The 23,398-nt window shown below is 36.6% G+C and overlaps 3 protein-coding genes and 3 non-coding genes across 7 annotated transcripts; 5 read left to right on the top strand and 1 right to left on the bottom strand.

Moving 5' to 3' along the window:
- Positions 1 to 714: 714 nt before the first annotated feature.
- On the top strand, positions 715 to 2,642 carry Inx2 (innexin 2). Its single transcript, XM_076133787.1, has one exon. The coding sequence runs from the start codon at positions 818 to 820 to the stop codon at positions 1,892 to 1,894; it is 1,077 nt and encodes a 358-aa protein (XP_075989902.1). The 5' UTR covers positions 715 to 817; the 3' UTR covers positions 1,895 to 2,642.
- An 11,072-nt stretch (positions 2,643 to 13,714) lies between these two features.
- LOC142985537 (tRNA N(3)-cytidine methyltransferase METTL6) lies at positions 13,715 to 20,013 on the top strand. Of its 2 annotated transcripts, none has more exons than XM_076133776.1 (13): positions 13,715 to 14,569; positions 14,714 to 14,874; positions 15,123 to 15,170; positions 15,569 to 15,609; positions 15,915 to 15,970; positions 16,529 to 16,584; positions 16,991 to 17,044; positions 17,344 to 17,397; positions 17,774 to 17,832; positions 18,168 to 18,225; positions 18,468 to 18,543; positions 18,816 to 18,872; positions 19,857 to 20,013. In XM_076133776.1, exons 1-3 carry the CDS (start codon positions 13,890 to 13,892, stop codon positions 15,125 to 15,127), a joined length of 846 nt encoding a protein of 281 aa, XP_075989891.1. In that variant the 5' UTR covers positions 13,715 to 13,889; the 3' UTR covers positions 15,128 to 15,170; positions 15,569 to 15,609; positions 15,915 to 15,970; positions 16,529 to 16,584; positions 16,991 to 17,044; positions 17,344 to 17,397; positions 17,774 to 17,832; positions 18,168 to 18,225; positions 18,468 to 18,543; positions 18,816 to 18,872; positions 19,857 to 20,013. The 2 variants fall into 2 exon arrangements, with proteins under 2 accessions (XP_075989891.1, XP_075989882.1); XM_076133767.1 differs by having other exon boundaries at positions 18,165 to 18,225.
- Positions 15,769 to 15,853, top strand: LOC142986466 (small nucleolar RNA snR60/Z15/Z230/Z193/J17). The gene has a single exon (XR_012960375.1). It is a non-coding gene; the product is annotated as a small nucleolar RNA snR60/Z15/Z230/Z193/J17 (small nucleolar RNA).
- Positions 16,385 to 16,468, top strand: LOC142986471 (small nucleolar RNA snR60/Z15/Z230/Z193/J17). Its single transcript, XR_012960378.1, has one exon. It is a non-coding gene; the product is annotated as a small nucleolar RNA snR60/Z15/Z230/Z193/J17 (small nucleolar RNA).
- Positions 16,848 to 16,931, top strand: LOC142986461 (small nucleolar RNA snR60/Z15/Z230/Z193/J17). Its single transcript, XR_012960374.1, has one exon. It is a non-coding gene; the product is annotated as a small nucleolar RNA snR60/Z15/Z230/Z193/J17 (small nucleolar RNA).
- Positions 20,014 to 20,314: 301 nt separating the features above from the next.
- On the bottom strand, positions 20,315 to 23,161 carry LOC142978716 (putative ribosome production factor 1). Its single transcript, XM_076123255.1, has 6 exons — positions 23,010 to 23,161; positions 22,816 to 22,939; positions 22,285 to 22,448; positions 21,669 to 21,873; positions 21,022 to 21,167; positions 20,315 to 20,545 (listed from the first exon to the last, which is right to left on the bottom strand). The coding sequence occupies exons 1-6, from the start codon at positions 23,033 to 23,035 to the stop codon at positions 20,368 to 20,370; spliced, it is 843 nt and encodes a 280-aa protein (XP_075979370.1). The 5' UTR covers positions 23,036 to 23,161; the 3' UTR covers positions 20,315 to 20,367.
- Between the last annotated feature and the right edge of the window lie 237 nt (positions 23,162 to 23,398).

The following is a 23,398-nucleotide window of genomic DNA, read 5'->3' as shown; positions in this document are numbered from 1 at the left end:
AAGAGACGTTTTGATATCATGTAACACCGTCGCCTTCATTGTATAGCAGCTCGTTTTTCAGTCAATTGCTCCTTATGAAGTAACTGAATACAGGCAGATTGATAACATTAATTGCACTTGAACTATTCGCCTCTGACCGACATTATCGTCGTGAGCGCTCCACCTACGCTCGCTATATCTCCAATACCGATATTTATGACTCCTTCAAGTAGTGTGTATCTCCATCCTAAGAACAAAACGTCATATATCAGCTCACAATATGTCCCACACTAACGTACGTCTACTTCACATGATGTCAAGACATTAAAACTGTAAAATAAGTACGTATTCTCGTATCGGATTCAGTCGCGCGGCCGATACAAGTTATACAAGTATATGACCACTCGCCCTATACCGTTACGTTGCATACTTGATTGCCTTTTCACAGTGCTCTCTCCTAAATCGAGTGATGCAATCTGTAGACAAGTATTTAATTAAGCAGTGCACCGGTCGCCGTGAGCATTATCACTCGCCACAACGGAGATGCATAGCCGCTGGGCGAGCGTCACTGCCTGCTACCAGATGACGCTACGGAGAAATAGGGTCAGTTCTGTGTCGATGTCGTTACCCCTAGAGTCTGCGACGACACCGCGGCGAGGCGGGGGGCGCCGCGCTCCCCGCGCCCCGCGCCTCGCCGCGCCGCAGGCCTGCGCCCTCCTCGACATAACGCTCTCCCCACTGATCAGCATTCCGCACTCGACGCGAGGGCGAAGCGCACGCCCATACTTACTCGACCGCGTACGACGCGCCGCGCGCTCGCGGCTAGTATTCGACCGCCATGTTTGATGTATTCGGCTCCGTGAAGGGGCTTCTCAAGCTCGACCAGGTGTGCATCGACAACAATGTGTTCCGTCTACACTACAAAGCCACCGTGATCATCCTGATCGCGTTCTCGCTACTGGTCACGTCGCGACAATACATCGGCGACCCCATAGACTGCATCGTCGACGACATACCGCTCGCCGTCATGGACACCTACTGCTGGATCTACTCGACTTTCACCATCCCCAACCGGCTGGTGGGACGCGTCGGCAAGGATGTGGTGCAGGCCGGAGTGGCCACTCACGTAGAGGGCGACGAGGTTAAGTACCACAAGTACTACCAATGGGTGTGTTTTGTGTTGTTCTTCCAAGCCATCTTGTTCTATGTGCCGCGATACCTCTGGAAAACGTGGGAAGGAGGCCGCATCAAGATGTTAGTGCTCGACCTGAACTGCCCCGTCGTGGGCGAGGACTGCAAGTCGGATCGCAAGAAGCTGCTCGTGGACTACTTCCATACAAACCTGCACACGCAGAACTTCTATGCGTTCCGCTTCTTTATCTGTGAAGTGTTGAACTTCATCAACGTCGTCGGCCAGATCTTCTTCATGGATTTCTTCCTGGACGGAGAGTTCTCCACGTACGGCAGTGACGTGGTGAGCTTCACTGAGATGGAGCCGGAGGAGCGCGTGGACCCGATGGCCCGGGTGTTCCCCAAAGTGACCAAGTGTACCTTCCACAAATACGGTCCTTCGGGAACCGTGCAGAAGTTCGACGGTCTGTGCGTGCTGCCGTTGAACATCGTCAACGAGAAGATCTACGTGTTCCTGTGGTTCTGGTTCATGATCCTGTCTATCCTGAGTGGAATCTCGCTGATCTACCGCATGGCCGTGGTGGCGGGCCCGCGCGTGCGCCTGTACCTGTTGCGCGCGCGCAGCCGCCTCGCCCCGCAGGCGCAGGTGGAGTTGGTGGCCCGCGAGCTGCAGATCGGCGACTGGTTCGTGCTCTACCAGCTCGGGAAGAACATCGACCCTCTGATCTACAAAGAGTTGATGGGCGAGCTGGCCGAGAAGTTCGAAGAAAAGAACAGTGTGTAGTCTGTCGGGGCGTGTGAAGCGGCTAGTGGACTTTGGGTCGTCCGTGTGACGTGTTAACAGTGAGGGAGGCCCGGCCGCGGCGGGCGGCGGCTACCTGCGCCGGGGCCGCAGCGCGCCGCGGCGCGGGCGGGGCGCCGGGAGCGGCTGCACGCCGACATTCCATTACCCACGGCCGGCGCGGGGAACGACCTCCGCGCCGCCGTGCTCGTTGTATTCCATTCCAGAACCGCTTTGAAACACTTTAACGCTACCGAAATTTGAATAGGTGATATGACTCTTCCAAACGCAACACTTCGACTGAGCCGCGCCGCACGGGGCGCGCGTGCATTTAGCGTAAACGTTATGGGGCATGTTTATACTAGTAGTCGTAGATGTAGTTAGATCTCGTGCCTTCGTTTTTGTATTTTGTATTATTTGTGTGCGAGTGTATCATGTTGAAGGAACGTCTCATTGTGATATGTAATTATTATTAATCTAAATTAAGTGACTAGCGATAGCGTGTACGACATAGAACGTGTGGACGGCTGCACGATACGATATTGTATAAAGCAATAATAAAGCTAAACTGTAATAAACTAAACTGAACTATTAATTATAAGGTAAAAGCTAAGTATACAAATGAAGTCGACAATATTATACATTTATGTAATTCGTACTGACTTGTATTTTAAACTTTTTTACATTGATAAAATCGATAGATACCTACGATCATGGTTGATATTTTCTGAATATATTTACTGCCACATAAGTTTTGTATTATTTCGATAAGAACTCCTCATTACAAATGATGATTCAACTAATCTCAAGATAACAATAACAAAACGCTTTGTTGGCGTGTCTCGAACGCTCCACGAGACCACGACCGACAACCGCTTTGTGTGTACAACACAAAGCGCGAGCCTTCACATACTACTAGCGCCATCTCTGTGTTACTTGAGACAACACAAGAACAAATCACGGACAGATGGCGTTGTAGTCAACAATACGAAAAATTTACCCCATAATTACATAAAAAGTCACCCCATTATTACAATCACTCACTTACAATTATTTATAATTATGCAAACAAAGTTGACCCTCAGCGATAACATCTTATTTATTTACTAAGTAGGTGACGTGATAAACACTATGAAAGTAGGTAATAAGTTAGATAATTATACAACTTACTACTACCCGTTAACTTTAATAAATAACTACTAACAGTTATAAACTATTCAATTTCCTTTAAATATATTCATATTTAACGTCGTTTACTAAACGGAAAACGGAAAATTAAATCATGAAAGCATATTTCCCTGTCACATTTGGTTAACGCATCCAAAAACATGTCTTTATTTTAGGAGTTAATTTAAAGTAGGTTGGTAGTTATGGGATATATTATTGGACAATAATTTTGTTATAAATAATATACCACACGAGGCAAAAAATGGCGCAAATTTCCGCTACTCTTTATTTTATTACTTCTATTCAATTCCTGAATCATCATTTTCATGCCATCTAAAGGCTGTCCCTCGTCCAACAATCTTATAACAGATAGCTGACCCGCGCAACTTCGCTTGCGTCACATAAGAAAGAATGGGTCATAATTTTCCCCGTTTTTGTTACATTTTTTACTGGTACTCTGCTCCTATTGGTCGTAGTGTAATGATATATAGCCTATAGCCTTCCTCGATAAATGGACTATCTAACACTGAAAGAATTTTTCGAATCGGACCAGTAGTTCCTGAGATTAGCGCGTTCAAACAAACAAACTCTTCAGCTTTATAATAATAGTATAGATTTAGAAAAAAAAATCTCATTAGTCTATAAAAAAGTTAAACGACACAGATTATAATACATAATTACGACAATAAACACACATTTAAGTAATAGGTCACTGTGATTTGACACTACAGCGATAACAACAATCAAAGAGGGAGTCACTAAGATTACGAATCTTGTACTTATTTTATAATTCTTAATTAAGTAGGTACTACTTCATTAATCTGTGGTTATAGACTAGCTTTTGTCGGCGACATTGTTCGCGTGAAAATATTTACCAGTATATAAAAAAGTGTTTGTTAATGCAGGTTAATTCAGTTAGTCAAAAATCTATAGGTACCTCAATACAGGTACAGATTACATGCAAAAAAAAAACAAAATCTGTACAATAGTTTTGGCTTAATTAAGTAACAAACGTGCTTACAAAGTTTTTCATTTATAAAACTATCAGAATATTGGTAGGATTGTTTTATCATAATTTCACTTTTCTATTATTCAATCTATTGTTGTGTTTATCAGTGTCGGCAAGCACGTGGGCCGACGTAAACATTAATGACAGTGAAATATACGGGGTCAATGAACTCCAGAGTTCGTTTGTTTTCTGTTTCAGTGTTTGGACAGGCAACAACATACCTAATATGACCGAAATTATTTACCAAACGATTGAATAATAAGTACAAATATGTATTATGAAAATGTTTACTTAATGGCTCTTACAAATCGTGATTATTACTGATTTTCTTTGGCAATAGAATTAATACCACCTTTAAGGAGATATTTTCTAAATCTAGGTTAAGTAACTACACCTAGGTTTAGAAAATATCCCCTTAAAGAACCAAAAATATCCCGTTACATAACTTGATTCCCCTATGCACCCCACAGGCCACCTTTTGAAACTGCATTCCTGAAAATCCTGAAAGAAACAACATTTTTCTTTCGTAAACAGCTGAATATCATATGGCAATAGACTCGCTCCGTATAACATGGGACTACCATTGTAAACACCGTGTATTTCTTACACCTCTGCCTGTTTTACAGGCGTAATATAATGTATGTTTATAAAATCCAGTTATATAGCCAGCCAATGACAGAGGATTCGGTATAGGTTAAGCATTCCCGTCCCACGCACTGTCCAACCTTAATGGGTTGAATATTATTACGCAATAATTCCTAAATGGATCAAATGAATGGATTATGATAAACACAAAAAGGAAAAATACTATAGTTGCAAACCCAACCTATCGCGTATCTCAGTTGACAACTATTTGAAAGCCAATATGCTGCACATTGATTTCTCTCTTATAATAAAAGAATACTATTTAATTTGAATTGATAGACCGCAGAATTTCAGGAATATTTTTTTTTACCCACGGCTAATGATGTCTCGATTGGAAATTTCAATAGGAAAGCTATTTTTAATAAGTATATTTAACAGTAACCAACATCCAAACTTTCGCATATATTACATGCTTGCGTCACATAAGACAGAATAGGTCATAATTTTCCCCATTTTTGTAACATTTTTCACTGGTACCTACTCTGCTCCTTTTGGTTGTAGCGTGATGATATAGCTTAGAGCCTTTCTCAATAAATAGGCTATCGAAGGGTAAAATATTTTTTCAATTCGCAACACTAGTTCTTGAGATTAGCGCGTTCAAACAAACAAACTCTTCAGCTTTATAATATAAGTATGGACTAGTATGAACGTTTATCACGTAGTAACATAGTCAGTAATAGGCACTATATCTGCATTGTTATTGTGTAGGTCACCCCGTCATCATGTCATCAGCTGTTACGTAATATTGTAATACCACGCACTCATGCGTAAATACCACTACAATCGTACCACTGATACTGTACACCGTACGGTCACGGGAAAAAATACAGGACAGTCACATTTTAACTCAAATAAACTATGCTAGTATGTACATTTTGTTGAGCATATTTCATTAGGAACCCTCTAGTATTTTCCATGTAACTGAGTAAGAAACATCGATCTCAATTTTCGCAATTATGGCTATTAGTTAACAATAAAAACACAGTATTTGTAAAATTGCTTTACATTTAATAAAGAGTTATAATTTTTACTATTTTCATCGACAAAATGCTGTAGAAATTAACAGCGAATATCTACATATTTTTGCTCTTGATTGTACGTTGTCATACACTACGATTTCGACGTAGAATGGCATTGTTTTTTCCTTTCAGCTGTTAATCTGTGACGTGTATAATTACTACAGATCAATGACGCTGCAAGCTGATCTGACTCATCCAAATAATGATACCATTCGTGTTAGACTTTCTGAATTTTTCAGAATAGGTACGTTAATTCGGCGGCCCCTAATAAAATTACTGTAGAACATTAGAGATATACATATAAGACCCCAATTTCACCACTTCTGAATAAAGTATCGGGTAGCTTTTCATGTGAAAATCTGACACTCCTTTTCATAGTAAACAATATCTTCTGTTTTCTATGGTCGTTTTCATACGTTTGCTCTTTATTTATGTATTGGAAAGGTTATACGACATTTATCCAAAGCCCCTATCTATCAAATACAGTAATTATATTATGATTCTCTAACATTCCTCGTTATTTGCTTACGCCGCCGATAAATTGTTTCAATACAATTGACCTATATTTATGAGAACAAAGATTTCTTGTTAATCATTTTATTTGTTCTAGCGAATACATTTAATTAACTAACTATATTATTGAGTATATTTCCTGAAAACTTTACGCTATTATAGAATATTGCGTCATTAAACTCTGAACAGTGCAAACAAATGCTTATTACAATAGCTAAGAAGCAGATTACCTTTATTAAAAAGTGGCTGACCCGGGCGAGAAAATTCGTTAGTGGAGAATTACGAATTTTCTTTACATTTTTTCTTGTTGAAAATCCTTCCCCGTGCTTTAAAGATAAATTTAATAAAAAACTTAAATTGAATTGGTATTGCGCTTAGCAACACATTATGGCGATTCATTTTTATAGATCAAATTAATAAACCATTTTGCGTAAATCATGACTGTACTTACTGTCTGCTGAGCACGGGTCTCTTCCCGGAATGAGGAGAGGTCAATCCTTGAGCCTTTGTGATAGTTGTTACATTACTTTGTGGCCAATCTGCTATGAATCAGTCAATCGGGTAGTTGCTAAGGAAAACTTTGCGAAAGTGATCTTTCTGCTCACTTCTGTGTTGGCAAGCTTTAACATTAATAAGGGCTCCACAGCATGCAGATTAATCGCTGATAGCGTATCTGCTAAACAAATAGACAGCACAAAAAAAATTGACCACTGTCATCATTATCAATCTTTCTGTTATGCTAAGTGATAGTTTTCCAGAAATTGGGTGAAAATGTGACCTTAAAAACTATACGGAGTACCTATACAGTGTATGACAACCGGCCTAATGTAGGTGTCTTAAGAATTATATTGTAATATGTTTTATACAGAATTGGCAGCAATCTACCAACTTCAACAAATAACACAAGACTTATTACAATTTAACGGAATTTGCTTTTTAGTCGTAAATATCTGACCGCTGTGTGCATTCTGAGAACTTTGAGCCATGACTAATAAATACCGTTGGATTGTTTTGAGCGAATTGTGAAGTGACATTGATTTATTCTGTTTTTTTAGTCTTTGACCAGACGATTACTTGGCGCTAGTCTATTACGCTAGTGGTTGCAAGTGCGGATTTTCGCACTCCTTACATAATATACCTTCACTAGGATAGTGAGGAATCAATATACATTCCATAGCAGTAGGTTCCATATTCTTCGCATGGACCATCGTTCTGAACCTTCGTTGAACCCCCGATTATCACATTTTAGAGCGCCCACCACTTTTAATACAAACACAATATTTAGGTAACAAGTTAGACATGTCTATGTGTCTGATTGTATCTTCGCTTATACACAAAGAATTAACTAACTACATTAGGAATGTGATTTCAAAAAATAAAGAGGCGTTTGCAGCAGTTTGAATCCCTAAGTTCTTTATCCTCAAGCTAATACTAGTGGGCTAATAGGTAGGTACTACTCATACAAAATTTACAAAAAAATTGCTACGAAAAAGTATTACTAGGCTTCAATAAGAACAAAAATGCCCCAGAATCGTTAACTCTATTGACAACCATAGTTGTAGAGTGGGAACAAAGACCAAAATAAATAAAAAAAGTTGTTCGAGTGTCATGTGACTGACACTTTTGTTTTTATTGCGGCTCAAAAGACAATCGTGCGGAATCTGTTGTTACTAACTAAATTGATATTAGTCACGCTTTGTAATTCTAGCAAAAGAACATTAATAACTATAGTAGTTGAACTAATTTTGGATATATTTTTAACATAAAATCATGCGAACTATAAGCCTGAACTTGTGTTTTAGTAAAATTACCCCTAAGCCTGTAAAAACAATACCTGCTAAGTTTATAATCCGATTTAAATCTAAAAACACTGTGAGAATTCGTTATGGATCAATTATCTTCCAATATTACCAAAATCTATCCTTATCTCTCAACATTGAAAAGAAAGAGATGCACTGCCTAATAATATAATAGTTTAGAAAACAATCCCTTGTAACGTGTGAAATATTTCACCGAGGTATCAATGCGAGGCGTCTTCGGCTAAACTCGGAGATGTTCGTGAGTGTTCGTGACCGTGCTTCGTGTGCACACAATGTCGTTCCGGGAAGGGTCTACCTGCCTAGAACAAACGAGAGCCTCTCACGAGACAATGTACTTGTTACAGGTATTGTAGCTTTATTACTTGAATACACGGGACTAAACTAAAAAGTCTTACAATTCAACAACGTTTTCAAAGGAGTTTAACAAAAAGAACTGAATAGTCATGTAGCTATGAGTATACGAAGTTGCCATTCCCACATTTTTTTCGATGTCAACGTGAGAACCTTAGAAAGCTCAAATAATCTTTACTTAACTATACATTACAACGGGAAGGCTGATTATGGGACCTTACCTTATGAAGGAAATTAAGTAAGAGTAGAAATATTATGGATAAAGACTAAACGCTGCAACACCGATAGTTCAACAATCTATAGTCACATTGATGTACTCAAAATATTGACTAACATTCTATCATTGAGTGATGATAGACCAATAACAATAATTATTGTGATAACACCCAAATCTGTCAAGCCTAGCCTAGATCTTAAGTTTTGGCTTATCTATTCTCAGTCCAAATCTCCAGAGTTACCAGACTGCTATCAATAAGGCTACAATCATTCGATATAGTTCCATAAATGCCAGGTTATAAAACCTGGGCAGTTCTGGTTATGCATTAGTTAGCTTAACAAATGGTAAGTATACTGACAGATTTTGTCGTACATTTGCTATCACTTTATCTACAAAATAAATTATCCGAAACTTATCCATAAGCTGTAAAGCTGTTAATCTCCCATGCCTAAGTTTATAAATTTATAATAAATTTAATCCACTAAAGCCCCACTGCTGGGCAAGGGTCTCCTCCCGTAATGAGGGAGGGGTTAGGCCTTGAGTACACCACGCTGGCCAAGTGCGGGTTGGGGATTTTGCACGCCCTCAATAAATGTTTTAAACAAAATTTTAGGCATGAAAGGTTTCCTCACGATGTTTTCCTTCACCGTTGGAGCATGTGATAATTATTTCTAATACACACATAACTTCGAAAAGTCATTGGTGTGTTGCCTCGGGTTCGAACCTGCGACCACTGGCGTGGGAGGTGTCAACTTATACCACTCGGCTAAGTTTGAAAACATTAAACTATTTTACTGCTAAAATAATAGCTAAGAATAGACGAAGTTAAGTGTTTATTCCATTTCCCGTCGTTTACGATGTTAATGACCCTGTACGTTAAACTTTGATAAAAATACCGCACCTCCTTTTATGTACAAAACACTCCAAATACGTACATTATGTAAATTAATTGTTAAATTTTAAATATGTAACTAACATGTTTGGAATGTGGTTAGTTTAATAATTAGGAAAATAGATGGCACGTGCGCAATCTAGGTTATTTTTTAATATTTATTTAGGTACTACAATAATATGACTTGCTACTGCGGAAGGAATTATCTTGTGAGTGTAAGGGGCTCGAAACAGTAAAAAAAAACGCAATATTTTAAAAATAAATTGAATTAAATTTTGTCAATGCTTGGCAACCAATTATTTACATGGCACTTATTTCTATATTTGAAGCCACTTCCATATCATTCTGCAAATAGATATAGGCTTGCGGTTAAATATAATTATTGTCCAATAATTTCATTATAAGTGATGTTTATTGTTTATGAAACATTCAAAGATATTGTATTAATAAATTAAAACTAAACGCGAAAAAAAAACCAAAGCACTTGTACCTAATCATTATAAAATTATGCCAACAAAATATACCTAATTATTATACTTTTTTTATATCATTTAACTTGAATGTCAATCTTTATTCTTAGTAACGTTTTTATTCGCTACTAATCATAAAAATAAAATAAGTAAATAAATATTTTTCAACCTGGACAACGTCTCGTATGGAGGGAGAATTTAGGCCTAGAGTCCACCACGCTGGCCATTTTCGGGTTGTGAACTACTAAATATAATTTTATCAATTAATATAGCAGCAAATGTAGGTATCTACTTAGTTTTTTGACGTGTTATTAATTAACACTAATGAAACTAGCCGGCGACATAAGAACTCATAAATTAATTGCGTGACCTTGGTACCACTTTGTCACTTCCTGTACATTGTTAGTTGTTACCATTATCAAACTATTCCAGCTTTTAATTGATGTAAATTATATTTTAATATCTAATTGTGTTTTAAAAAAGTTTGTTTACTTGCTATTTTCTTTTGTATTTTAGTGAGTTTATAGGTCAGTGATTGAGGTCGGCGAAAGTACCTCTTATTAGGCTTAATCAAAAAGTTATCATAGCTTATCTTTAAGGTTCAGAAGCATAACTTGTTTTTAATTAATGCCCTAATAATTGAACTGCTTAATTTGTCTATGATAATAGTTCAAAATAATCTGGAAGTTGTCTTTGAAATATAAATGTATATCCTATCTGTTTTCATATTTAGCGTGCCTAGTTAATTCGTTCCCTAGTGTTTTGTTCATGGTATGGTTTCTGATTTGTGAAAAATTACACACTTAATACTGCTACAGAAAGCCTCCAGCCTCTTTTTAGTAAAAGCGGGACATATAAAGCAGAAATTATAAAAAATACCGGCTTATCCTTAAAAGTAAAGTTGCCATTACACTTATATGTAACATAATAACCAGATTGTGCACCGCTCCCACGATAAGCATGCGAGTTGTCTCCAACAGTTGCCATATTGGTTCATATCTGCTCATATCGGTGCAAAATGTCCATTGCAACTGTCGCCTCGATACGTGACCATTGCATAAACATGCTGACCCACTGCGCATGCGCACGAACCACGCTGATTTGACATAACGCTGCAATTCTAGAACAGTTATGCAGTGGAAATTTCTAGATTATATCATATATGTTACCCAGATATAAACCTGCAAAATTACAAATTAATAACTCAAATAAGATTATGTATTTTTATTCTAAAAATCGAAAAATATACCTGAATGGCAGAATCTTTAAACACGATTTCTCAAAAAACCTAGTTTCCTTTTACAACTTTATAATATTAAGAGTACGATATGCTGGCAAATGACTTTCAGATATTAATATATTGATTTTCAGTGATATCAGACTGTCCCTAAGCTCCTTGTCGCTTAAATCTTGCTCTGCTTTCAAGAGCTCTTTAAAACACCACGCTGACGGCATCCATATTGTCCCAAAGTTCAGTCGGAAATCTAAAGAACCCTTTGTGACAGGTGTTATCGTACCTGTGAACTAATCAGTCATACTGATATTTGGAACTTATTGCGAGCTAGTAATTGGATTATCAAAGTGACCGTTAATGGACGCAATAACTCATATTTACTCAAGAACTAACGACCGGCGCCATTAAGGAAAGTAACCAAATAAACCAGATAAGTTAGCTACCGCATGTCAGTTTTATTAGGACACACATAACTATGTACTTTACTAAATTTTCTCCTTCCATAAATTGAAAGCATGAAAATCTTTGAAGAAGACCAATATCGAAACATAACGGCATTTGTTTTTTCTTTTTTACAGAAAATGGCTGTGTTGTGCGTTTCCTTCTCTTTCTGTAAAAAGTCCATTCTGCATTGATCTCATGATGTTTATATTGTACAACGCAAAAATGTTTACTACATAAATGAGGTACTCTGCTCTAAACGCTAGACAGTATGGCGAGCACGTTATCAAAAAAATTTAATTCATCATTTTGACACAAAATGCCAGACAAAGCTTCTACGGCATTCTCGGAAGTGATAAGAGATTACTCATTTCGTTGGCCACTGTATGAGTAATTATTTTAGCAATCAAATTGTTACTGTAAACCCCTATTAAACGAATTTTGACCTTTTGACTGACATTTGAATAACAAAAAAAAACGCATTATTCTTTGAATCTTTTACGAAACATTAATGAACGAATTGTTACTATGATCGATGGAATAAACCTAAGTATTTCAATACTTAGTAAGTACTATGCCATCGATCTGATGTTTACATAACTGGCGGCCTTTATCCTGTGTCGGCTAGGAAGACTAGGTATAATGTCACTAAAATTGCATAAATTTAGGTCTTTGAACCTTCTGTCTGAATTCAGTGCACATAATAAAAAATATTAACAACAGTTGATGTGTTTCAGCTGTTATGACTAATAAAAACATGTTTTATTCGCGTTTAACGGCCTGAAACGCATCTGAGACGCGTGTATGTTGACATAATACGGGCATGCGTGTCGTAAACATATCTACTCGGGATTTCATTACACGTACAAACGCATGAGAAATCAAATATTGATGTTTCAATCAAGATTGATTTATCAATAATATTTATGTTAGATAGAGATCAAATTAATTAGGTCGTTTCCTGTGTGGATGATTAATAACATTTTTTAGCCTTAATTGATTGAATAACGAGTTCATATTAGGATAATTGAAGTTTAAAAATTATTGTTTATTTTTTCTAAGCTAATTGACAAAAGCGCAGCATTTTGTTCAATTTCTTTACCGGGGAATCGAACTACCTACTAACATAAACCTCGTCACAGGCACCCTGGTTGAAACAAAAAGGTAAGAAAGGTTTTACTAAAAGCTTATAAACATATTGTGCAGAATAATACATTTAAATTAATTCAACCTTTAATTTTTTATTAGCAACGTAACAACTCCATAGAGACTGTATACAGCATAAAACGACAAAACATTTTTGTTGTTAAGACATTTTCTAGCGTACTATTAAAGTAATATCTTCACAGCGATGAATGCTGATTGCTCAATTTATCCGAGGAGATAATTGAGCAGTGAATTTGTCCCAGATAGGAGGCACGTGTCTATGTTGCCCGCATGTCTGATGGCACGCAGATGGCCATCAATTCGCGTAACATGACCCTCGCGATAGTGCTGACCTTCGTGTTTGCGTATTACGTCAAATTGTATTTGTTTCACTAGGTTTTATAGTAACTCAGCTTTAGAAACTGATTGTAGCTAATTTACGATAGAAGATGGTCGTTAATATACAACGGTATTCATTGATCTCTTAATTGCATTTTGTTATCAATGCACTGTCTATTTACTTATTTACACACAGATCTAAAGAGAGTATCTACCCTTTTGCGGCCAATAGACTGGCGTTGAACGGTTATCCAACTCAAAAGAATAACTTTTTCAGCATATTTGACATTTGTAAAATTATTGTTGTTGAATTTATTATATGAAATAAGGCATTCGAAACATTTCTTATTCAAAGAGCAGATGAGTTTATAAATGTTTTAAACATTACAAAATAACACTTCCTGTCGTACGATGCCTATCAGTATATAAATGTATAATCTATGATGCCTAACATAATATGTTTTTACAACTGGCAATACAAGATTAATGTCAAAGTGGCATTGACATTATAGACAAAAGCGAAACGTCGTCCTTTCTATTTCATTCGTTCGTTTCATAATTTCATTCACTTGCCGGCGGTCATTGATCCTTGACGCACGTCATCTCAACGATTCTGTGAAAATTTTACTCTGCTCTGTAGTTATTCTACCAAAAATACACGTGTTATTCAAACTGCCATAATCATGAAACCCAAGTTATATCATTGCCTTTGAATAATAATCTTCAATTCCGGAGATGGAAACCGATGACATAGATCGTGTCGGCGATAACGGCGATGTTTTCGTACATCGCCTGAAGGAGCTCACAGATGAAGAAAAACAACGTCTCGAAGCCCAAAACTCTCGACTGATTCCGGAGGCAAAGGCAGCAAAACTTGAAAAAGATGCCAAGCGTCACTGGGATATATTTTACAAGAGAAATGAGACGAAATTCTTCAAGGACCGGCATTGGACCACACGTGAGTTTCAAGAGCTTATAAATTTCGATGTGGACGACAAGATAACGTTCCTAGAACTCGGGTGTGGCGTGGGGAACATGGTGTTTCCGCTAGTTGAGGAGGGCTTCACGAATTTCTATTTCTACGCGTGTGATTTTTCACCACGTGCAGTGGAGTTCGTAAAGTCGAACAAGTTATACGATGAGAGCAAGATGAAGGCTTTTTGCGCGGACCTGACCAGCGACGACTTGTTCGAGAACATTCAGGAAGAGAGCGTGGATATAGCGAGCCTGATATTCGTGCTGTCTGCCATACACCCTGACTCGTGGGGGCAGGTGGCCAAGGTTGCGTTTCGCGCGCTGCGGCCCGGCGGCGTGCTATTATTCAGAGATTACGGCCGTTACGACATGGCGCAGTTGCGTTTCAAACCGGGGCACAAAATAGCTGATAACTTCTACATGCGGCAAGATGGCACGAGGTAAGATTGCTATTGATAATAATTTACAAATGTTCAGTTCCGTTTATTTTTTAGGTTAAATTCTTAGAACACCATAGCTGTTTCCCTTTGTATTGTTTAGTTGATCATATCATCATGTTTTCTAACATATTCCTTATCTCACAGGAGCTACTACTTCACGGAGGAGGAGCTACAGAAGCTGTTCTCTGAGGCTGGTTTTGAGATACTCATGAATACCTACGTGCAGCGGAGAACTGTCAACTTTAAGGAGGGTATAGATGTGCCTCGCATATTTGTGCAAGGAAAATACAGGAAACCTGCCAAAGGTACATACTAAAACCCTCATTAACGATAATCATATTTCTTTATATGAGATGAAAATTTGTTGTACTTTGTTATGTCTTAGATTGAAATTTTACCGAATATAGACTACATATTTTAAATGATGATAAGTGCTAACCATTGAAAAACCATGATCTTGCATGTATATTAGCTCTAGCTGATTACAACACTACACTACTAATACACTCTTATATAAATATAGATTTTATATTAGTTTCTTTCATTGTTTTAGGTTGAAAGACTGTCTTCAGAATGATGGAAAGAATAAAAAAGTAAACTGGTAAGTGTAATTAATCAGTAAATCTATTTCCTAAAGTTTACTTCCTTATATCCAAGTCACATATTCCTTAATAATATCATATAATAATGGGTCATCACATAATTCCTGGGTGTAACTAACATCCTTCACATCTTAACAGCATGATGACAGCGCAGTGCACCTGAAAACCTTCAGTTGCCTCACAAAGGGCTTCAATTAGAGTAGGGAACATTTTGGACTTAAATGTAACTTTTAAACTTTTTAATACTTTTTTTCGTCAAAATTGTAGCATAGGGCAGCCTATTGTGAGGTCTGATGTACAAACTCAATGCTTAATAAGCATACTGACTAGAATTTTGTGTTATCTATGGTAGAATTGATTTGATGTTTTAATTTATTTTGTTTCTCTTTTGTTACAGGTAATTTGGGAAGAGTACAACATGGATGCTGAGTTATCAATGTAAGATTTATTTGTTTTTTTGATATTGCAATTTAACAGATTTTAGCTTTAACTTACTTTTGTTGATTATTTAAAATTCATACTTAAATTAAATACTAATAAAGTATACATATTTAAACCATAGAGCCTTTGTTAATTTTTGTGTAGTTTATCATAATATGAACTTAAATGATGACTTCATAGTTCATCTGAACACTTTGATGTACAACCAGCTTTGTCTTTCGCTCCTATCTGATCAAATCTGTCAATTACTTACAGTAGGATGGTATATAATATGAAATCTAATGTCAAACTGTTATTTATAGGTAAGTCTGGTTAAGCGCTGCAGGATGGAAGACTTACCCTCAATGGCTATTGCTAGGTAAGGATCATTGTTACACAATTTTCTTCTCAAATTTATAACACAACAAGTCTGTTATAGCAGAGGTGTAAGAAATGTTCCCTTGTTTCGCTAATTTTAATAGAAGTCCTATGTAATAGGGTTGAACGCCTACTGCTTAAAATACGAATAAGATTTAACTTCGACCTATTGATCAGCAGACTTAAATTTACATAGGTGACTAAGCCAGCGCGGCGGTGGGAAAATCGTGCCCCTCACTGGCAATTCGGCTAGATCGCATTGGCAATTTGGCTAGAATCAATGAAATGCGTGTAGAGTTTGTGATGCGATTTGATATTCGACTAGCCGCTTCGCCAAAATCGACTTGTGTAAATCCCATACTACATTACCACCCAAAGCACTAGGGTCTAATTTTTTTTCCCTCGTATGTATTTTACATTCCAAATGATGACCCCATAGTTCATCTGAACACATTGATGTACAATCAGCTTTGTCTTTCGCTCCTATCTGATTCTACCTACTAATTATCATAAACAGCTATTGTCTTTGTCAGGACTTATGTTTAATTGTTATTTACAGGTACACCTAGATGAAAGTCTTAATGGACCACTTCGTACAGACCTCTTGAGTGAAAGGTAAGATTATGATTGCTGTGTAACACCTACTAGGCAGTCTGTATAATAATATGACTTGTAAATACTTAAGATTTTTTTATTTAGTTATGGCCTCAATTACTGATTGTTTTTTAATCTATAACTATCCCACTGCTGAGCAAGGGTCCCCTCCCGAACGAAGTAGTTAGAGCTTAAGTCTGACTTAATTGTGGGTTAAGGACTTTGCATGTTCTTGAAGAAATGTATTTAACTATTTATTCCTAAAGAATATGAGCTGAAAAGTTTTGTTTAAATGATGACTTCATAGTTCATCTGAACACTTTGATGTACAAACCAGCTTTGTCTTTCGCTCCTATCTGATCATATTATAACAATACATATTATACAATAGCACATGAAACATACTTAATTTTCATGTTATTTTCAGGTAACATCAATGTTTTGTTGGAATGGAAATACAATAGAAAAAGGTTCAAAATAGGTAAGTTTTACTTTTATTAATTTGCTATGAAAACAGATATTGAATAAAATACAAAGTCTTTGTAAAAAAGTTGCCAAAATAGAGGGAATTAAGAATCATTCTTGCTTTATTCACATATTTTTTTATCATTATTATCTTTTTGAAAAATTATAAAGCTAGGTTTTCCAAATGATGATTACAGATAGGGACATCTGATTATAATGCTGTTAACATAACTATCTCAACTGATTGAGCAATAAAATATACGAAAATATTTAACTAACTACAATTTTATTAATTTTAGTCTCTCTTGTTCACAGATTCATAGCAATAAAGCTTCAGTAATACATAGAAGAAAAACAGTCCTTCAAAAAGTAAGTGTAAAATATACATCTGTTTTTATAACCTGTAACTGTTCCATTGCTGGGCAAGGGTCTCCTTCCCTAAGAGAGAAGGCCTAGAGTCTACCACAATGGCTGAGTTCAGTTTGGAAACTTTGCATACCCTCAAATATTGGGTTATACAACGTTTAGGCATGTAAGGTTGTATTACGATGTTTTCCGACACCGACTTTATCTGATTATTTTAAAATATAAGTTACAATGATGATCCGACCAATTCAGGTCTCCCTCAACAGAGCGAACCCAAACAATCATGTTGACCACACATCGCGTCTGAGTTATAATACTATAAATGATGCGCTATATTTTATACGAGCACTTGATTAATGTGGACCTTTGATTGTTTTAGGTAACATATTATTGCAACAGAAAAATTGTAAGAAAAATCATTGAAACTCAAGAGAAAAGGTAAGCCGTGTTTTTTTTTAAACCTTTTTTTTTCTCATTGATGAAAATGTACATGTTCCTATCAAAAGTATTAATTTTCTAGAGACTAGCCAATAGAAGACCTCACTTCGTATATGTCGTAAAACACTTAAGTTAGAACAGTAAGATGGCAGTATTAATATTTTTCTTAAAGAATCATAATATTACAATGATGATCCGACCAATTCAGGTCTCCCTCAACAGAGCGAACCCAAACAATCATGTTGACCACACATCACGTCTGAGTTACTATCTACAAATAAATCATTACATACTTTAAAGAATTAAGTGCTAACCAATATTTTACTGTTCAGCAGATATCAAGACTGCTGTTCGGACGACTAGGCAACTATACTACAGTCGCGATCAAATGAGGTAAGAAAACACTCTTTTGTTCAACCAAGATAGAAAGACTAAAAAACCAAGATTAAAAAACCGTTTCACTCCCTGAAATATTGATTGTCAAGTTATTAAAAAATGTTTTAAAATGATGAATCCAGATAGGGACATCTGACACATAATGCTGTTAACATAACTATCTCAACTGATTAAATAATGTTATTATTTCTTAACATATCATATATTCAATCAAATCTAACAGAAACTTTGTTTTACAGGCTGTTGTTATGAAGATTGCTATGGTGACGAGGATGATACTCTGACTCTTGAAGATACATAAAAACACAACTCATTGTAAGTTTCATAGTAATAATTAAGACTTTCCAGAGAGTAGTAGTCGATTTGTTATTAAAATTATCGACGATATTAAAACGTTTTCTATATTTTTCGTAATTTGAATATGAAATACAATGATGATCCGACCACTTCAGGTCTCCCTCAACAGAGCGAACCCAAACAACCATGTTGACCACACATCGCGTCTGAGTTATAATTAATAAATAAATTATACATACTTACTTGTTCAACAGTTTCTAACTATCCCATCTATTTCCTCTTTGTTTTAGATAACTGCTGCCAATGATGAATGAAGACTACAAGACTGCAAACATGTAGTTCAAAAGGTAAGATGAACTTCCTGTCTATTTGTTACTAGTACCAATATTTTGGCATATGCACTCAGTCAACACACAAAACATGTGTTTAGAAAATAATTACTTCGTCTAAGTCTTGAGCACGTCATTGAAATAATGTAATTAATAATTATTACATACTATAACTTTCGATCCTGCGGTCAAACTGCGTTAAATAACTGTGTTACTAATAGGTTAAATAAATAAATAAACAGGTTACCTTTTGCAGAATCAGTGATTCTATCTAGATACATTATTAGATAATATTTTTTATTTGTTGTGCTAAATTGTTCCTCGTCCAGGCACAAGTTGTACGTCAATCATCAATTAGCCGAGTTAGTCCTCCTATTAAGATTAATCTGTTAAATTGATGTTGATTGATTAACTAGGTACTCCTGTTACTACATCGTAGTGTGTCTTGTTTTTCTATCATTTGTATTCATTAAACACTAAATGTATGATGTAAATAAATACGAGCTAGATAAGTCTAGATATTTCAATTAAGTGTACTAATTCCATAAATAAGAAGTCTTAAAGAGATCTTTAAGGTTTCCCAATCTCTTTTTCATAAAAACGACCATTCCCGTGCTAGAATAATCAACATTAAGTGCAACCAAACAATTTTGGGGGTCACACAAATATTCGTTCGAATCGAACCGACGCACTAGCGACCACGTAATAGCCGTGACACGGAAATCAGGCTAAGATTATAACTACCAACTTACTTACTACCTACTTTAAAAGAAAACAGAAAAATGCTTGTCTCGTTTCTATAGGAGTGTGACCCCACCGAGGCGTATTCCGTTTCCCCGAGACATAGAGCGTGGTGGTCAAAACTGCCGAGGACGGTGCTACTGTCGCCGCCTCGGTTATATAGACTCACAACAAGCTTTCAAACAAATCTTACTGATGCATAATGCTAGACTTTCTTGTGCTTTGTTCCAATAATAAATTATTTTTTTTGTATTGTTACAGAATGTGGTATAGAATCGTCATTATCTTGGAGGAAGCTACGGTGGACGACACACAACATTATAATATGACATGCTTAAAATAAAATTGTAAATTCCCATTCAGTACTACAATGTAAAATAAAATGCATGAAAGAATAAAGTTTCTAATGCTAACTGCTACGAAAGTTTTTGGTTATTCAATCCTGTCTTTATACCTAGTTACTACTAAAGTGCGGTGTACAAACGATCCCATACCTGTTAATATTTATGCCGGGTTCGATTACCGCTAGTTTTGTAAAGCTAGTTGCATAGCTACACAGAAGAGAACACTAATCGCTAACATGGTCGAATCGTGGTCACCATAAAAACAGTTGACCACTTCAAGAGCTCTGACTTTAGAAATTTAAAAAACCAAGTCTACAATACTTTTTGATAACTTGGAATAAATAGATTACAATTTATAACAAATAGAAAACGGACTCATCTTACAAAATACTTTATTCCTTACAACAATTTTACTCATACAATACGAACTATAAGAAGAACCGCCTCCTGGAGGTCTCCATCTGGTGGCGGCGCCCCGCTATGATCCACTCGTAGTCTCCGCGCTTGGAGTCGAAGGTGCCTTGCTGCAGAGATATCAACTTGAGCGTGAATCGAGGGCCTAGTTCCCGCAACTTAGCACGCTTGCCGTCTTGTGTGAACTCGTAGCTAAAAAGATCAGAAAAATAATTTATTACCTTGAATAAATAATTAATCTCTTGCCCAAGTTTTTTTCAATCAAAGTTGTTCAAGCCGCCCTAAAGGCCTTTGACATGGCTGATTGTAATCTTATTAGATAACAACCGTCTATTTGCGTGCCCTCCGAAGCACGTAGACGGCCAGTACAAATACCACTATGCGCTTACCCATGGATATACTAACCGCGCCTATGATTGCTTAACCCACAGATCGTTTACCGATCAGTGAGCGCAACTGGCTATGGACGCCTCTGGTCCAAATGAGTGTGTAAATACTAATAACGGGATCTTGGGTTCGATACCCATGAGGGTCGATACTAATAATAAGAAGTCTGGTCAAGACCTTCAACTCTCCCTTTGTTATCATCTTTACTCATGTATAACTAAGGACTATACTTATTTATAACACTGCCACTGAACAAGAAACGCAGGTTAGTATCAACTCACCGATGATGTCTGAAGAATATGTAGTCTCGTTGATTGTGGAAGGTAACGGCGCGCCGGCCGCGGAACTGTGGCTCATAGTGGAACAAGGCGCCGAGCATACGGCCTACTGTCAGACCGAGACGCGTACTGAAGTTGTTCAGGATCACCTGCACAAAGAATTACAATCATATAGAATCTATTTGTGGTAGATCGGAAACACATCAGGAATATAATCCGAATGTGCATAAGGGCATAACGGGGCTAAGTGTTGGGAGTTGATGCAAGCTATTCTCTAACTATAAATATTTACATAATGGGCTTCTACTAAATCTTTGATTATGGATTTTACAATATTCTATCAGTGTTTTAACATTGGTTGATAGGATTAACATAGCTTGTAACAGCTGAGACACATTAAAACTTAAAATAAAACTTCAGCACCTTTTCTACAAAAAGTGGTGACATGATAGCTTGAAAACAATAAACCAGAATTTGGGCTAGCATGCACTAGTGACTTCAGACATAGTGACTAGTGAATGTTTAGTCAATCTTATCTGCATCTCCATACTAGTCCACACATATCCATAGATTTGATAAAAGACATAAAACAGTTATGGTGACAAGTCACCAGTGTGTGCTAGGACTTAAATAAAATAAAATTTGCCTACCTCTGGTCTATGTGTAGTAATTTCTTTATAATCCTTCCTAAGTTCAGGTGTGATTTTACAACTGGAAAGTCTGAAGTGTGCTGTGGGTCCATTAGGCAAGTGTATGAGGAGGAACCCGTTGGGCTGCTTCTGGTTCTCATTGATTATGATCACGTCTGTCACCTGCTCACGGATTGATGATTGGACTATGCGTTTTACTGATGACCTGAAAATATTATTAATTTACAATAAAAGTGACACTTATATCAACTAAAATTGACTCAATGCATGTAATGTATACATGTATCATAACTTTTAATTTTTATCATATCACATTACAGACCCATTGTATTATATTAAAATTAGGGTCATGTTGTTTCCCACTCCACTATCACTGTGTTAAGAAGCTGTTGGTTCGTTTAGTTGAATTCACAAAGAGCAAATGTTTGCATGATCCATAAATAGTTCTTCATGTGTGTTTGTAACAAAAGAGCAAGCAAAATACCCTTAAGTTTAAGAATGTTGTAATACCCTCAAAACATACATACATAAAATCACTCCTTGTTCCCAGTTATAATACTAAATTTATAACAGTAAATTCTCAGAAATGTTTGCAAAAACTACAGTTTCAACTCACCTTTGCCTATATCTAGAGATAGAATTAGGAATGATTCTACAGAGCTCCTTGCCAAATATCCTAGTCTTACTGTGAGGGTTGTCAGAGTATGTGATCAGTACTTTAGGCTCGTAAGAGTTCTCATAGTATGCTGATAGCTCATCTAGTTCCATGTCCTTTTGTGCCTGTGAATATTAAATGAATGGTTAATGTACTAAACTTGAAATTAAATGAAATGATGCAGTGTATATTATTCATTTTCAAAATGTAGGTTTTACAATTAAACTAGTTAATCAGTGGTTTAAACTTGCAATTTAGCATATTCAGCCCGCATTATGGGAGTGAATAGAGCTTATAACGACACAATTGATTTAACTGAACTTTTAAGAGGCAACTTTAGTTTTGCCATTATCAGCGGAATTTGAAACTTTCGATGAAGAACGTCAGATACGATTCTTTTGTTAACAGCACTATTAACAACTATAAAGTGCATACAGAAACCAGTGATATAAGCATTGTAACGTCTTCAATCTCAAGTGAACATAACCTAACCTCCAACTGCTCCTCTTCGTCAACATTCGCCAGCATAGTCTCATCCTTCTCTCGGAGGGACTCGAGCGTGTGCGGCACCTTCTTCGGCACTTCATCGCCCTCCTGCTTCTTCTCCAACTTGCGTCTAAAACACCACGACACTCGTCACAACTTTGTAAACAATTTACAACGAACATTTTTGACACCATACTTACTTTTTCTTGTCTTTGCCGCGCGCCATTTTAGTTTGTTTGTTACTTTAAGATCTGTTCTTAAATACTCGATGAGTCTGTTAGTTTATTTTACAAAATTTTATTATTTCAACAACCGCAAGCTGCAAGCATGCTTTTTGTTTTGACGTTTTCAACTGACAGATGACAGATAATGGACGTTACATTTTTTTTTTTTTTTTTTTTTTTTTTTTTACATACACTTGACAGTTAGTGCATCGTCCAGAAACCGAGAAACATTATTATTATATTATATTTCAAGTTCCTAGGAGAAAACCTCATTGCTCTCGGAAATAAGCGTTGTTTTATTCTTTTGCCTCATGTTGTTTATAATTTTCTATCTCTTGTAACCCGAATTTGGCAATATTAATAAC

Source organism: Anticarsia gemmatalis, chromosome 2 (assembly GCF_050436995.1).
Source record: "Anticarsia gemmatalis isolate Benzon Research Colony breed Stoneville strain chromosome 2, ilAntGemm2 primary, whole genome shotgun sequence".
Lineage (NCBI taxonomy): Eukaryota > Metazoa > Arthropoda > Insecta > Lepidoptera > Erebidae > Anticarsia > Anticarsia gemmatalis.
Note: the sequence above shows the minus strand (reverse complement) of the source record. Positions and strands in the feature narration are given on the sequence as shown.

Bases quoted from the DNA above. Each gene is read 5' to 3' on its own strand.
- Inx2 (XM_076133787.1), top strand. From the start codon at position 818: ATGTTTGATGTATTCGGCTCCGTGAAGGGGCTTCTCAAGCTCGACCAG.
- LOC142985537 (XM_076133776.1), top strand. From the start codon at position 13,890: ATGGAAACCGATGACATAGATCGTGTCGGCGATAACGGCGATGTTTTC. The intron at 14,570-14,713 runs GTAAGATTGCTA...CTTATCTCACAG, and splicing joins ATGCGGCAAGATGGCACGAG to GAGCTACTACTTCACGGAGG.
- LOC142978716 (XM_076123255.1), bottom strand. From the start codon at position 23,035: ATGGCGCGCGGCAAAGACAAGAAAAA. The intron at 22,449-22,815 runs GTTAGGTTATGT...TAATATTCACAG, and splicing joins ACGAAGAGGAGCAGTTGGAG to GCACAAAAGGACATGGAACT. The intron at 21,874-22,284 runs GTGAGTTGAAAC...TAATATTTTCAG, and splicing joins ATCTCTAGATATAGGCAAAG to GTCATCAGTAAAACGCATAG.